General features: G+C 42.5%; 1 protein-coding gene across 1 annotated transcript in view; it reads right to left on the bottom strand.

The window, feature by feature from the left end:
- The window catches only part of LOC126332665 (alpha-amylase 2-like), a 43897-nt gene that overhangs the window by 10330 nt on the left and 17643 nt on the right, over positions 1 to 15924 (bottom strand). Inside the window, exons 4-8 of the mRNA XM_049996627.1 lie at positions 14295 to 14410; positions 6644 to 6771; positions 6442 to 6564; positions 6061 to 6182; positions 26 to 242 (exon numbers count right to left, since the gene is read on the bottom strand). Of these exons, the coding sequence (XP_049852584.1) occupies positions 26 to 242; positions 6061 to 6182; positions 6442 to 6564; positions 6644 to 6771; positions 14295 to 14410 (706 nt within the window). The remainder of the gene's footprint in view (positions 1 to 25; positions 243 to 6060; positions 6183 to 6441; positions 6565 to 6643; positions 6772 to 14294; positions 14411 to 15924) is intronic.

Raw genomic sequence — 15924 nt, 5'->3', positions numbered from 1 at the left:
CTACACTAACTAAAATCTTACTTACGTCCTGCATTGTTCCTGAAGCCAACCATGTTGTAGATTTGCCTCCAGCGGTGCTCGCACACCCACGGCCTAGCACAAGAGTCGTCTGAGTTGATGGTGGGAGAGATGATGTTGTTGTTGGAGTCCTGTGGAGGTCCGTCCTTGTCGAGATTGAATTCGTAGCTGGACATCACTCGGGGGAAGCCGTAAGGCCACGCCAGCATGAAGGCGGTCGCCATCTGTAACGGCGGACAAGGCACTAAAACGATACATTGTAACAGGTTTTGGCAAGTACAGAAAGTAAACGAAAATTGTCTCTCTAAAGTCTCCTGAATTGTCAGTACGCAAGTTTCATAAAATGGTAATAACAATTATGGGGTAACTTACACGGCAATGCATCAGTACAGTTACTAGAGTGAACATTGTTATAGAGAATTCGTGTAGATTTTTGTAGGTCTCGTCATGACGCTGCCAGCACATATGCTTCTCTTTTCGAAGAGCAAAAAATGTGTTGCTTTGATTAACGCCTACAATTACATCGACAGGTACACACATACTTCGCAAGTCACTCGGCAGTGTGTGACGTAAAGTGAATGAAAACTAGCCACTCCCTGCTCTCTGATGTATGGAGTATGCCAATGTAAGTTCCCCAGTCTCAGTTACGTTATTCTCACAATCCCAAAACGAGATTATGATGGAGGAAGCAGAACTGTTGACTAGTGTGTTTCAAGTAGAGGTAATCTAAATTTTCCAAATAAGGTTTCCTAAGAACAGTGTTAGCATTATAAAACGATCCTCCTCTTTCAGTCATGGCAATTTCTTCTACACAGATGCTGCATGCATCTCTCAATTCATCTACGTGCTTGATAGCGGGGGCTGGGTGGAAGGGACTGGGCGGTTTTTTAGGTTAGAGGGTTTCAGGAAACCACAGAAAGTGCGTCCGGCTAAAAGGGGGTAGATAAAACACAGTAAGGTAATTGTAGAAACGATCGGTAGTGTAGTTGTAAATTATCGTAGCTGTGGGGATAGAACCTAAGCTCCAAGCCCCAATGGCTCAAATTGTTATAGGTACGGATAGCTGGTTAAAGCCGGAAATAAGTTCAGCAGAATTTTTTTCAAACGACCTAACAGTATTCAGAAAGGATAGATTAAATATAGTTGGTAGTGGAGTATTTATTGCGTCAGAAGTAGTTTACCTTGTAGTGAAATTGAAGTAGACAGGTCCTTCGAAATAGTATAGGTAGAAGTTACCACTTGATAATCGAACTAAACTATTAATTGGATCGTTTTACCAATCCCCTGGCTGAAGATATAGTTGCTGAATAGTTCAAAGAAAACTTGAGTATCATTTCAAATAGGCATACACTCATACACTTATAGTCGGTGTGACTTCAATCTAAACTCGATATGCTAGAAAAATTATACGTTTAAAACTGGGGGCAGGCATGAAACGTCATCCGAAATCGTACTAAATGCTTTTTAAAAAAATTATTTTGAGCAACTAGTCCATGAGCCCACCTAAAGCGTAAATGGTGATAAAAGCATACTTGACCTCTTAGCAACAAGTAATCCTGGATAAATAGTGAGCATCATGAGGAATACAGTGATTAGGGATCACAAGGCAGTTCCTGCTAGGCTGAATACCATGACACCCACAGCATAAAAAAGACACGCAAAGTACATATATTTTAAAAGCTGATAAAAATGCTCTTAACGCCATTTTAAGAGACAGTCTTCACTTCTTCCTGTCTGATCATGTACACATAGAAAAGATGTCGAACGATTTCAAATAGATGTTATCGACGATAATTGACAGATATACATGACATAAATTAATAGGTGGTGGTACTGATACCCCATCGTACACAAAACGGATCAGAGTTCTGTTGCAGAAGTAACGAAAAAAGCATGCCAAATTTAGAAGTACGAAAAATCCCCAAGATTGGCAAACTGTTCCAGAAGTTCGAAATACAGTGCGTACTTCAATGCTAGATGCTTTTAATAATTTCCACAAAGAAACTCAGTCTCGGAAACTTGCTAAAAACCTAAAGAGATTCTCGTGATACGTATAACACACCAGTGGCAAGGCGCAATCAATATCTTCACTGCGTGATAACAACCGTGAAGTCGCTGATGATAGTGCCACTAAAGCAGAGGTATTAAACACGGTTTTCCGTAACTGCTTCACCAAAGAACACGAAGTAAATATTCTTGAATTGCAATCAAGAACTACAGCGAAGATGAGAAACATAGAAGTACATATCCTCGGTGTAGCAAAGCAGCTTAAATCACTTATAAAGGCAAGGCCTCCGGTCCAGATTGTATACTAGTCAGGTTACTTTTAAAGTATGAAGATATGCTCCATATTTATCAATTATACACAACCGCTCCCTCACAGAATGATCCGTGCCTAAAGACTGGAAAATTGCTGAAGTCACACCAATACCCAAAAAGAGAAATAGGAGTAATACGCTGAATTACAAGCCCACATCACTAACGTTGGTTTGCAATAGGGTTTTGGAACATATTCTGTGTTCAAACATCATGAATCATCTCGAAGAAAACGATTTATTGACACATAGTTAGCACGGATTCAGAAGATATCGGTCTTGCGAAACACAACTAGCTCTTTTTAATCATGAAGTATTGAGTGCTTTCGACGGAGGATGTCAAAGTGGCTTCACATTTTCAGATTTCAAGAAAGCTTTCGATACCGCTCCTCAAAGCGTCCTCTAAACAAACTCCGTGTCTACGGACTACCGCCTCAGTTGTGCGACTGGATTCGTGGTTTCCTGTCAGAAAGGTCACAGTTCGGGGTAATAGACGGAAAGTAATCGAGTAAAACAGAAGTAATAGTCGGCGTTCCCCAAGGAAGTGTTACAGGCCCTCTATTGTTCGTGATCTATATTAACGACATAGGAGACAATCTGAGTAGCCTTCTTAGACTGTTTGCAGATGATGTTGTTATTTATCGTCTTGTAAAGTCATCAGATGACCAAAAGGAATTGAAAAATGAATTTCTCTATGGTGCGAACAGTGGAAATTGACCCCGAATAAAGAAAAGTGTGAAGTTACGTGAGTACTAAAACCGCTAAATTTTGGTTACACGATAAGTCACACAAATCTGAAAGCTGTAAGTTGAAGTAAATACTTAGGGATTACAGTTACAAATAACTTAAATTGGAACGATCACATAGATAATGTAGTGGGTAGAGCAAACCAAAGACTGCGATTCATTGGCAGAACGCTTAGAAGGTGCAACAGGTCTACTAAAGAGACTGCTTACATCACGTTTGACCGCACTATTCTGTTGTATTGCTGTACTGTGTGGGATCCGTATCAGATGGGACTGATGGATGACATAGAAAAAGTATTATTGCGAAATATAGGAGGTAGTGCCACAGACATGATACGTGAATTGGAGTGCAATCATTAAAACAAAGGTGTTTTCGTTGCGACAGTACCTTCTCTTGAAATTTCAATCACTGTTTTTCTCCTCCGATTGTGAAAACAATCTTGTGGTACCCATCTAAACTGGAAGAAATGATCATCATGATAAAATAAGAGAAATCTGGGCTTGTACAGAAAAAATTAATGTGTTCGATTTTTCCGCGTGCCATTCGAGAGTGGAACGGTAGAGAGACAACTTGGTCCATTGAACCGTCTGCCAGGCACTTAATCATGAATAGCAGAGTAATCGCGTATATGTAGATGTAGACGTTTGAGAGGTTACAACGTACCTTCCTGTTGTGGTCATTTGCTATGTGAGAACGGAGGAGACAGCCTTTTGGAATCCTAGAAGGAGAGTGCATCTACTATCTGCAGCATATTGTAAGTAGAGGAGAGATAGTATTTCAGATGAGTGACATTTAGGAACTAGCGTTGTTATTCGATCGAAGAAGAGAGGTATGAATACTAACCACCATCCGCCAGTTTGCTTGTCACAGGAGGGACATATTTTGTTATGGGGGCGAATTCCAAGTTTTCCAGGAAAGAATACAATGTAAAAGGACGTCACGTAGACCGATCATTCAGATGTGTAGACAGCGTAACATAAACAAGGGGCCTCTTGAATGATGTCGGGTAAACTGGATTAATCATCAGTAATGAGGGAGTACAAGGAGTTAAAAAATAATAATGACGTAGTCATAACTTCCGTGGTTCGTTTTTTGGCAGCAGACTATTTTTCATGGTAGCAGACGTTTTTGGGGAGATTAAATGAATGTCTTCCACTAGAAAGACTGCTAATCCAGTTTCGTGTATGACCTGTGCTACATGTTTTGTACACCACCTAGAAGATGGCATAGGCCCACATCTTTATTGACTTGATGTAACAGGAGAAAGTAAATGGTTATCGTGTTCCATGTGTCAGTTATCATTCTCTTGGGCCATTACAATCAAAGTTGAATTTTTTGGTTCGGATTCCTCTGCGGACCAATCACAACGTTCATTAACTTTATAAGGCAACTGTTCCGACGTCAATGTGGAGGTGGTGCACCTTTGGTGGTGGAGCCTTACAGTAAATGCGCAACACTGATAACGGCTATCGCTTAATTTATTCCTCCATTCTCAGCTTGTAATTACTATATACAACGTGTTCTTCCCCATACAACATCTTATCGATTTGTGGTAGCTGCGAATAACACAATCATCAGAATAATTCCTTATTAAGTTATTCTTCCTCCACGTTTTGCGATGCAGCCGTACACTTCTACTAGAATGTAAGAACGTTCAGAGACTGATTATTTCAAAAATTTTGCCTTCCACATAGAAATCAAGAAAATTCAGTGCTCGTACAATGCTGCGTAAACAAGGCAGAGGGAACAATTGCAGGAAGGCTTAAATAGGTGATTTAGTCGACCAGAATGTCCAACTTCTAAGGAAGTTTATAACGATATGTTTACGTAGTGTGTATACATAAACATAAAGTTATAAATGTCCCCGTTCGTAGTCGCTAATTATAACAATGTGTTTACTTTTGTGCTGTAACATATAGCTATAATCAGAGTTGGTAGTATATTTGCGAACGCCGACCGTGTGCGGCTGTTTCTTGTTGGATCGTCTAATCAGTCGGAAGTTGCATTGCAGAGGAGAGTAAATGCCTATTCAAAATATAATTATTTTTGGATAGCTCAACATGAATTTCCTAAGAGACCGTAGTTTATCATGCATTTACCAGTAGAATATGGCGCGGAGAAAATATTACGCCGCATACAACTTCCGTCCGATTTCGACGAAAGAATTCGTGACTGTGAACTCCCTATTTGGCAGAAGCATAAAGAAAATTAAATAACTTCGTGAAGGAGTGAGACATAGATTCTATATTAAATAAACAGTCCATACACCAATTCCATTTAAATCTGAATTTATTGCAATTATAGATGAACTTACACTGGAATGAAAGATTTAACATGGATGCCGTTTTGACTGGCACTTTTCTTCTCGTACTGACAATAATTCCTTTGACGTTTTCCCATACACATCTCACAATGAATATACTGCTATGCAGTATTGCACTTTTAGTATTGCAGTTTTACTTCACACTAAAATATTATTATTTTTAACGACAATAATACGGCGGCAAGACATGCGCGTCCGACACAAGTTACGAGAGACAAGAGAAGAATGAGTAACTGTTCATCGAGAATATCTCGTACATAAAAAAAAGAAAATGTGTAAAAGTGTTTTTCTTCTGTCCGTTTTTCGCGCCTTGGTTTTCAAAGTCAATAACTCACTGCATCTCTGACGGCGCTTCGACAATAACAAGTTACGTCACAGGTCGTTCACCTTTTACATTCTCGCAACATTATTTGCTAACTGTACCTGTTGCCGAGCGACAGCGTGATTAGTGAATGATTTAAAATGACAAGGCAATCACATAATGTTACAAGTTCCAGTGTTCTGTGATATACATGCAGAGAATTTAAAGTCTTTTACCGTTATTTTTTGAAGGTAGGTGCGAAAAACTCTGTGATTCTTTTAGATTTTTAAAGGTTGTTTTAATCAACTGAGAGAAGGTGGACTAGACTGAATGGTGTGGTGAACATCAGTGCTTACCTTGTAAAGCCTTGGTTCCCGGAAGGTGAGGACGTCACCACCACCACCGTGACCCCGCTGGTTGTCATGGTTGTCAATAAAGACCAGAGCGTTGTTTCCGTTAACCATGCCCCACGCCTCTCCTGAGAAACGATAGATTGTCTGATTTCAAACCATGCAATAACTATTAATTACTCGATGGTCTACTTTGATTGAAAGAAGGTGAGCTAACAAAAAAAGTAGAAATGGGAGTACACACTTTCCTCTATACTATAGACTGCTGAGTGAAACAGCCGTTCTCGGAGAACTCATAATGACTGTAATAAGGCTTCCATGTGAAACTATCAACAAAAGAACTGAAATCAAAGCTGCAAAATTAAACTTCATATCATTATTTGTTACCGAAGTTGTACAGATATTTCATGAGGTTCTTCCTCCGGAAGCATGGTGCAAGCTGGGAACCATACGTAAATTCGCAGACTCTTCCCATCCCGATGTATTCCGTTTTCTTTACTGCTTCAGTGCCTACAACAAAATATAGAATTCAACAAATGTAACTCCACTACATAATGATCATATCAGTAAGTGATTCGGTTTTGCTTACCAGGGTCGATCACTTCCTGGTAAATAAAGGGCCTCTTCCCGCTGCCGAAGTAGTTGCTATTAAGGTTGCTCAGTGCACCATAGATCTTGGCAAGATTGTTGGGCCACATGTGCTTTGCAGCATCTATCCTGGAAGATAAGAAGTCATCGTACACCCAACTGTAAAGATCTATGTTTAATTTCTGGCTAACTGCACGGAAAGGTACCATTAGCAGGAATCGCAAATTAATCTCCAAGCAGTGTACCTATGAATTTCTGATTGAGTCAAGGAACTACACTGAGGCCATCACATTACGGCAGACAGTTCCGCAGAATTATCTGCACTGTGGTGGTTCTCAATCCATCAACCACTCACCATCCACGTCAGATGAAACCACTACACGCAGTAGCGGTGGAGTGTCTCATCTATTTCTGTGACGTTCATTAGGTCGAATCATCAACAGCCCATGTTCTCTGTAAGGCCAGAAGCATTTGCCTTAGTTTGTGGGACCTATTTTGTTACCTGTTTCCAGTATTCAGATCACCATCCTATTTTTAAATATCATGGAACGTTATTTCTCAACGCCTACAGTGGGCAGTTAATGATCTATTAAGAGAACGAGGTAAAAGTAGTGTCTCCAAATTTTTTATGTAGAAACGTTTAAAGATTTTGAAATAAAACAAATATTATAAATATATTGATCTTAATTTTTCATTTCAACATATTTGTTTCTCAACAAAGTCACCCTACCATATTACTCCCAACGACAGACTAATTTGTTGATACCGTCACTGTAACGTGTCTGACTTTATTGACGGAGCCATAACCGCATCTCTGCTTGCACCGCTTCATCAATATCAAAGTGAAGTCCTCGAGGGTGCTCTTTAAGTTTTGAGAACAGATGAAAATCAGATAGTGCCAAGTCGGTACTGTGCACACAATGACCGATGCCAGTGGAACAAGAGCGTAGGCTTGTTGCAGCTGTCACAGTGCTCCAGTGTGGTCTGGTATTGTCACACTGAAGGAAAGGATGCCCCTCATGTGAACGAACTTTTCGAATCATTAAGTCGATTATAGCACAGTCTCGCGCACCGAGTCAGTTACGTTACACACTGACACGCTGCGGTTTGGAGCCTTTTAAGGCAGAAGATTGAGAATTTGAAGTTGTGATGAAAACGATGTAGAATGTAATAACGTTTGTTTGTTTAGAAAACTTCAGGAGTTTTCACCACTCCTTCGTATCAAAAGGTATTTCGCGTATGTTCTATGTTTTCGTTATTTTGCTCTACATGCATCTCGCAAACACCTGTTGTGTCTAAGAAGGTTTTCACGGTGTGTAAATGGAAAAAATATTTGTGGCTTTCTAGCCGCGAAACCCGCAGTGTGAGCGCGACGTGTAGGAAAAGCTAGTGTGTCTTCCCAGCTTCTGATGACATGCCGGCTTCTCCCACTTATACAGATCCCGATGGCCGCTGATACTGAGTAAGTGTTTAAGGAGACCAAACTCTGAAGGCCATGTCTCTTATTCACCTTCCTGGACGGAAGCGGTGTATCCTGTATTATTAACCTTTGAGCGGGGATGTGTGTTCTAAATGTTTTCGTAGCTTGTATCTGAGGCGGAACCCCGTATTTATCTAGTGGGTGTGGGAAACCACCCGAAAACCACATCCATGCTGGCCAGCAAACCGATCGCTCACCGTTAATCCAGGGCCGACACACCTCCCCGTCGTGGAAGCGGCTCTCTCTGACGCAGTTTAACAGGGGCCTGGCAGGTTGTCTGCGTAGCTGACCAGTCACATACGCCATCCACTCCTGTCCTACATGACACAGACCGCCGTCTCTCACGTCAGTCTGCTTTAAACTTGGTTGCTAAGGTGTGATGGGGACCAATGCATTATTCAGGATACGAGACAGAACTCGTTAAAAGGTAAATAATGTTATATGAGATTTCATGTAATATTGTCCCACAGCAACTATAAATATTTTAAATGAGGTCGCTTTCGCTTTGATGATCAGTACATACATGTATATACAGGGTGGTCCATAAATCGTTACCGGGCCAAAGATCTCACGAAATAAGCGTCAAACGAAAAAACTACAGAAAACGAAACTTGTCTACCTCAGAGGGAGAAGCCAGATGGCCCTATCGTTGGCCCGCTAGATGGCGCTGCCATAGGTCAAACGGATATCAACTACGTTTTTTTTAAAATAGATACCCCCATTTTCATTACATATTCGAGCAGTACGTAAGGAAATATGAATGTTTTAGTTGGACCACTTTTTTCGCTTTGTGACAGATGGCGCTGTAATAGTCACAAATGTATGAGTACGTGGTATCACGTAACATTCCTCCAGTGCGGACGGTATTTGCTTCGTGATGCGTTACCCGTACCGTTTACCAATTGCGGAATAGGTCGATATCGTGTTGATGTATGGCTATTGTGACCAAAATTCGCAATGGGCGTGTGCCATGTATGATGCTCGGTATCCTGGATGACATCGTCACAATGTCCGGACCGTTTGCCAGAGAGATACGTTAATTAGGAAACAGGAAGTGTTCGGTCACATGTGAAACGGCAACCACGATCTGCAACAAATGATGATGCCAAAGTAGGTGTTTTAGCTGCTGTCGCGGCTAATCCGCATATCAGCAGCAGAGAAATTGCGCGGATATCAGGAATCTCAAGAACGTCGGTGTTCAGAGTGCTACATCATCATCGATTGCACCCGTACCATATTTCTATGCACCAGGAATTGCATGGCGACGAATTTGAACGTCGAGTATAGTTCTGCGACTGGGCACAAGAGAAATTACGGGACGATGACAGATTTTTCGGACGCTTTCTATTTTGTGGCGAATCGTCATTCACCAACAGCGGTAACTAAACCGGCATAATATGCACTATTGGGCAACGGAAAACGATGGCTGCGACAAGTGGAACATCAACGACCTTGGTGGGTTCAAGTATGGTGCGGCATTACGATAGGACGGATAATTGGCCCCCATTTTAGCGAGGGCAGTCTAAATGGTGCAATGTATGCTGATTTCATACTTAATGTTCTACCGATGTTACTACAAGATGTTTCACTGCATGACAGAATGGCGATATACTTCCGCCATAGCTCGCGTGCGGATGAAACGGTATTGAATAGCATATTTTATGACAGGTGGATTGGTCTTTGAAGCACCTTACCATGGCCCGCACATACACCGGATCTGACGTCCCCGGATTTCCTTATGTGGGGAAAGTTGAAGGATATTCGCTATTGTGATCCACCGACAACGCCTGACGACATGCATGCGCGAACATTACGGAAGGCGATCTACACTCTGTTGAGAGGAATGTCGTTACACGTATTTCCAAATGCACTGAGGTTGCCGGACATAATTTTGAGCATTTGTTGCATTAATGTGGTATTTACAGGTAATGACGCTGTAACAGCATGTGTTTTCAGAAATGATAAGTTCACAAAGGTACATGTATCACATTGGAACAACCGAAATAAAATGTTCAAACGTACCTGTGTTCTGTATTTTAATTTAAAAATCCTACATGTTACCAACTATTCGTCTAAAATTGTGAGCCATATGTTTGTGACTATTACAGCGCTATCTATCACAAAGCGAAAAAAGTGGTCCAACTAAAACATTCATATTTCCTTACGTACTACACGAATATGCAATATAAAACTCAGTTGATATCCGTTTAACCTATGGCAGCGCCATCTAGCGGAACAACCATAGCGCCTTCTGGTTTCCCCCTTCGAGGTAGACAAGTTTGGTTCTTTGTATTTTTTCGTTTGACGCTTATTTCAGAAGATATTTGGCCCGGTCACGATCAATGGACCACCCTGTATACCTCTTTATATTCGACTGTTTGCCTGTTCACTCTTTTAGATAAAGGACTCCTGCGCAGTCTCTTAGTTAGTTTCATAGGTTTCAAATGGCTCTTGACAAAATTAGTGACACAAAAGTGACTATTGTAAAATCAGTTTTATTTTACTTTCCTTGGTACTTCCCAGTAATTTTGATAATGTATTGACTTGCGAGCGATCATTACGTATCCGTTCGAAGGCTGTACAATCCAGACTCAGTAAGTTAATCATTCAAAACCGTCATGTGGACTGAGGAAATCATCGCAACTAAGCATCATCCGTTCGGTAAAACACCGTGTCCCACTACAAGAAGAAGTACGAAACTGCCACTCCCTGACCTTAGGGCGAGTGCTCGAGTCCTACCACTTGAGTCGGTGCAACCTCTGGTTTAATACGTTTGCGATATGGAGACGGGCATTATCATGAAGCAAAGGCAGCCCTTATCGCAACGATGGTTTTGGACGGACATAGTGCTCCAGAAACATTCTCCGTTCTCTGATGGACGTCAACCGCTGTTACATCCTTCAGTAGGCAAGAAAATAATATCAGCACGTTGGTTCTAATTGCACACATTTGGTAAAAACGTTGCCGCATGCACTCGCGTGGGAAACACCCAAATGCTACGCAAATGCCTTGCCTTCATGTAGGTACTTACCCGCATCGGAGTCGCGCTGCGTTGCATACACCGATGAGCCAAAGCCTTATGACCACCTTTGTCATAGCGTGTTGCTCCATTTCTCAAGCACAGTACAACAGAGATTCTGCGTGGCATGGATTCTAAAGGTCTTTGACAGTATGTGGAACCAGATGTCTACGTAGAGGTCACATAATTCCCATAAACGTGGTATACGTGCACGCATCTGGCGCCCTATATATGCTCCAATCGGTACGGACCAGGCACATTTGCTGTGCAAGACATAGATATCACTTCACTATAATGCCCCTAAAACCACTGCAGCACGATTCTGACCTTGTAACAAGGACAGTTATCCTGCCATATGATGTCATCGACATAGTGGGAGACTTCAAGCTTGAAGCGATGCAGGTGGTATGCATTGATGTTCACGTTCACTGCTGGCTTGATGGCTTCGAATACCACCGCAGGTACCATGGAAGACCAGCTTATTGTGACCCACAGCACAGTTCTTCTCTCAGCGGCCTGCATCTGTGAGCGGTGCATGTTCTTTGCAGCCATTCGTTCGGATATGTCGTGTAAGGACCCAACCGTCGACCAGATGTAACCAGAAATGCGATTCATTCGACAGGCGACACGTTTCATATTGATCTACGGTGAAAATTCAGTGATGCTGTGTCCATTGCAATTATAACTCACGATGTCATTGGGTTAATAGAGGAAACCGTAGGTTTCGTGTTATGTGGAGCTCCGTGTGCCTGCACCAGAGTTATTGCACTCTGTTGTCAGATCTGCCATAGATCGGTGCCTAGCCTGGATTACAGAGTGGGCAATCTTCCGAACTCTACGTTTTGTGATGAGACATGGTCATCGAATATCATACGGCCTACTCGTTATTTCACCGTCCTTCTCAAGGCAGTAGCGCCCAATTAGTGATCAGCTTCACGTGTTCAGAGATTCTCATTTCGAGACGCAGCGCCACAAAGAAGTGCCCTCAGTGTATTTCCGCATTTGCGACCCGTATGTTTGCTATAATCACTTTCCACTCATTTGTCTTCCACCTACATTCATTCCTTACTGAGTGGCATGTTCCCAAGACCACTAGGAGGCATCCAACCTGGCGGTGGGCAGTGGTCATAAAGTTTTGGCTGATCAATGTATACGCTGCAGCAACACCCTCCGACGGAAAGTTTTAGATCGCCCCTCATAATTTAGTACCGGACTGGCCAACCAGCGGCCCGTGTGGCGCATCCGGCCTGCGACTGGTTTCCATCCGACTGGGGGGAGAAAGCCCAGGTGAGGCAGCGTGACTCTCTCATTGTACTCCGCCAAAGACGCATTTTCGGCTATTTCCGGCGATGCTCGGCTCGCCTCAAGTTTGCAGTTAATGACGCTTGCCTGTGAAAATTGCTGCTTACAATGCCATTTCGTCCCTATAGCATATAAGCAACAATCGAATGTCCTGCCTGTGGCTAAAATTCGTTAAGTTACACCTTTTCGCTTGGCGACTGGGATTGCCAATCTCATTCCCATATTTTGTTTCGCTATTCTTTCTCATATTAACATTAGTAAATAAGTACTTTCCGTTGTGGACGCGTTAGAACACTGCAGCCGTTGCAACTGAAGGTAATTTATAAGGAATTATCTGCAACCAGTACCTTTTACAGTCATCTATTTTTCCATAATGACGCTTCACGGTACCTGGCATCTCATCTTCAGTTGTTTACATTTACTTTCATCCCCTGAAGTATCTTTACTAAAGCTGTTGCAGAATTTTGCAATTGAAGATTTTTAGACAGGTATTGTAAAAGTGATAAGTTAATAATGTCCACGACTCGTAAATAAATACACTCCTGGAAATGGAAAAAAGAACACATTGACACCTGTGTGTCAGACCCACCATACTTGCTCCGGACACTGCGAGAGGGCTGTACAAGCAATGATCACACGCACGGCACAGCGGACACACCAGGAACCGCGGTGTTGGCCGTCGAATGGCGCTAGCTGCGCAGCATTTGTGCACCGCCGCCGTCAGTGTCAGCCAGTTTGCCGTGGCATACGGAGCTCCATCGCAGTCTTTAACACTGGTAGCATGACGTGAACCGTATGTGCAGTTGACGGACTTTGAGCGAGGGCGTATAGTGGGCATGCGGGAGGCCGGGTGGACCGCCGAATTGGGGCGTGAGGTCTCCACAGTACATCGATGTTGTCGCCAGTGGTCGGCGGAAGGTGCACGTGCCCGTCGACCTGGGACCGGACCGCAGCGACGCACGGATGCACGCCAATACAGTAGAGGCTGAATATTTTTATTCGTGAAAGTCACGTCGAGACTCACTTAGGAGCATGTTCTGTGTCAAATTAATATAGTGGCACCATACTGATTTGGAGCCATATATTGTCCTCAGACGAGTTAGCATTATGAGTGCTTGGGAAGCAGCATTAAATATGTGTTATATATCTTTTTTATACTCTCTAACGTAAAATTACACGAAAGACCGATGAATGAAGAAATTATTTGCAGTGTTATGGATATTTAATGGTGTGAGCGTTTATCACAACTGACAGACGTAATGTGAAATTTGTCTTCAAAGGGCATAGCTATACATGCGGGATTCTTGAAACTTGAGCTGTGGTGTGTGCTATAAACATTGGCAATTCCTTTCCTTATAAGGATGGGAAAGGCCGTCCATATGAACTTAACACTGAGAAAGAGATTCCTCAAGCTGAAAGCATCGTTCCGTTACATCATTTAGCTGGTGTGTTGAATCCTACTGACTATGTCTGGGTTTCGCACAGGTCATATATAGTGGTTAAGCCAGCATTTTCCACGTCTTCCAGAGCTAGAGACTGCTAAAGTAGTGCTAAAGTAGTGGAGGACTACCCCAAAGTTTAATCTCATTGACTTAGAAAAGTATAATTGTTGTTCGTTCAGTTAGGACTCACTTATGATGGTTACGTATTTGTCAGACATTCAGCTGGTGCAAACGTTGCCTCATATAGAAAGTAATTACAGATTGCCTACATCAGTATATTTCAGTTCGTTGTAGGTTTTTCAAGTGAATACACTAATGAATGACCTGAGTAAGTTAAATATTTGTCTTCCCACAATGTTGAAATTTGTCCTACTGACACACTTTTCATTAAAACTGAATGTAACAGTACCTGAACCCAGCAACGCCGATACCGATGAGCTTGTTCATGTATTCCGTGATCTTCCCACGCACGTAATCTGATCCATCGTTCAGATCCTGAAGTCCAGTCAGTTCACAGTTGCGAACCTGAAAGTAAGACATAAAAGCAACAGTGCACACTTATGTTTAATTTTTTGGTTTCTGTCGTCCTAAATTGGTCATCGAAGTGGTATGAAATGGAAATGTAAGAAGTGTCGCTGACAAATTCAGGTAGACTACTGGTTCTATCTGTGGTATGAAAGGTGTATGTTCTACGAAACGTATGGTGTTCTAGTAACTTCTGCTTAGTATTTATTTTTGATCTGCATTTAGGAGTAAAATGAAATTATATTTTCAAGAAAAATATGGAAAAGTGACAGACTTTCGAAGATTCCTTCGATTATAAAAAAGGACAAGTGTGGATAAATAGAAAGGTTTACTAAATCACTTCCTACTCTCAGAGCCTTTTGGTAGTTGCTCTTCGTTGTAGTATTACGAAACAATGTAATCAGTAAAATTACTCTATTCTGCGATGTCTTCACTACAGTTTACATGTTCTTGCCTGGACACGGAAAGTATTGCAGACCAATTCTTCATATTGCGAACTTTAGAGAGTATCATAGAAGCAATTCAGTGGAAAAATTTTAAAATTTGTGGTAAGGTCTTATGGGTCCAAACTGCTGAGATCATCGGTCCCTAAACTTACACACTACTTAATCTAAATTACACTAACTTACGCTAAGGACAACACAAGCATCCATGCCCGAAGGAAGATTCCAACCTCTGACGAGTGGAGCGGCGCGAACCACGGGAAGGCGCCCCAGACCACGCGGCTACCCCATGTGGCAAATCATTTGACACCAGGTCGGCAATTCTCAATCAAGTCTTACATTCACTTTTACTCATGAACACTGATGAGGCAAAACATTCTGACCACTGCTTACCGTGACGTTGGATGCCGATTGGTGGTGTTCCGGGCACTTGACGCGGTAACAGAAGCATGTAAACGGAGCAGACACCCTAGCGAAGATACGGGCTGCACGTGGGGAAATCCATTGAGGTTAGCGACTTTGACAAAGGGCAAATTATTATTACGCAGAGCCCGTGAACGAGTGTTTCGAAAACGTAGACGCTAGTCGAATGTTCAAGTGCTACTGTAGTGAACATCTACAGAAAGTGGCAGAAGGTCTGTGAAATTACCACTAGCCGCTAGATGGTTGGACGTCCATGACTCTTCACAGAACGTTGGAATCGGAGGTTTGTCAGCGTCGTAAAGTAGAATAGATGATGATCTGTGGCATGTCTGCTGAAAGAGCACAATGTTGGTGCAAGCAGATCTATTTCAGAGCAAACCGTTCACGATATATTGTTGAACATGGAGCCCCGCAACAGACTACACCTACGTGTTGTCATGTTGACCTAGCGACATCGTCAATTACGATTGCAGTGGGCACGGAACCATCGCGATTCGACCGTCTATCCATGGATACGTGCCGCCTTTTGGGTGATCCACATTTTTGCTACACTAGGTCGATGGTAGTCTCCACAAACGCCGCCACCGACGTGAACGGCGGCTCGAAACGTGCACCGCACCACGGACACAGGATGGTGGGAGCAGTATT

The sequence above is a fragment of the Schistocerca gregaria genome, chromosome 2 (genome assembly GCF_023897955.1).
Source record: "Schistocerca gregaria isolate iqSchGreg1 chromosome 2, iqSchGreg1.2, whole genome shotgun sequence".
NCBI lineage: Eukaryota > Metazoa > Arthropoda > Insecta > Orthoptera > Acrididae > Schistocerca > Schistocerca gregaria.
This window is presented reverse-complemented; position numbering and strand designations above follow the sequence as displayed.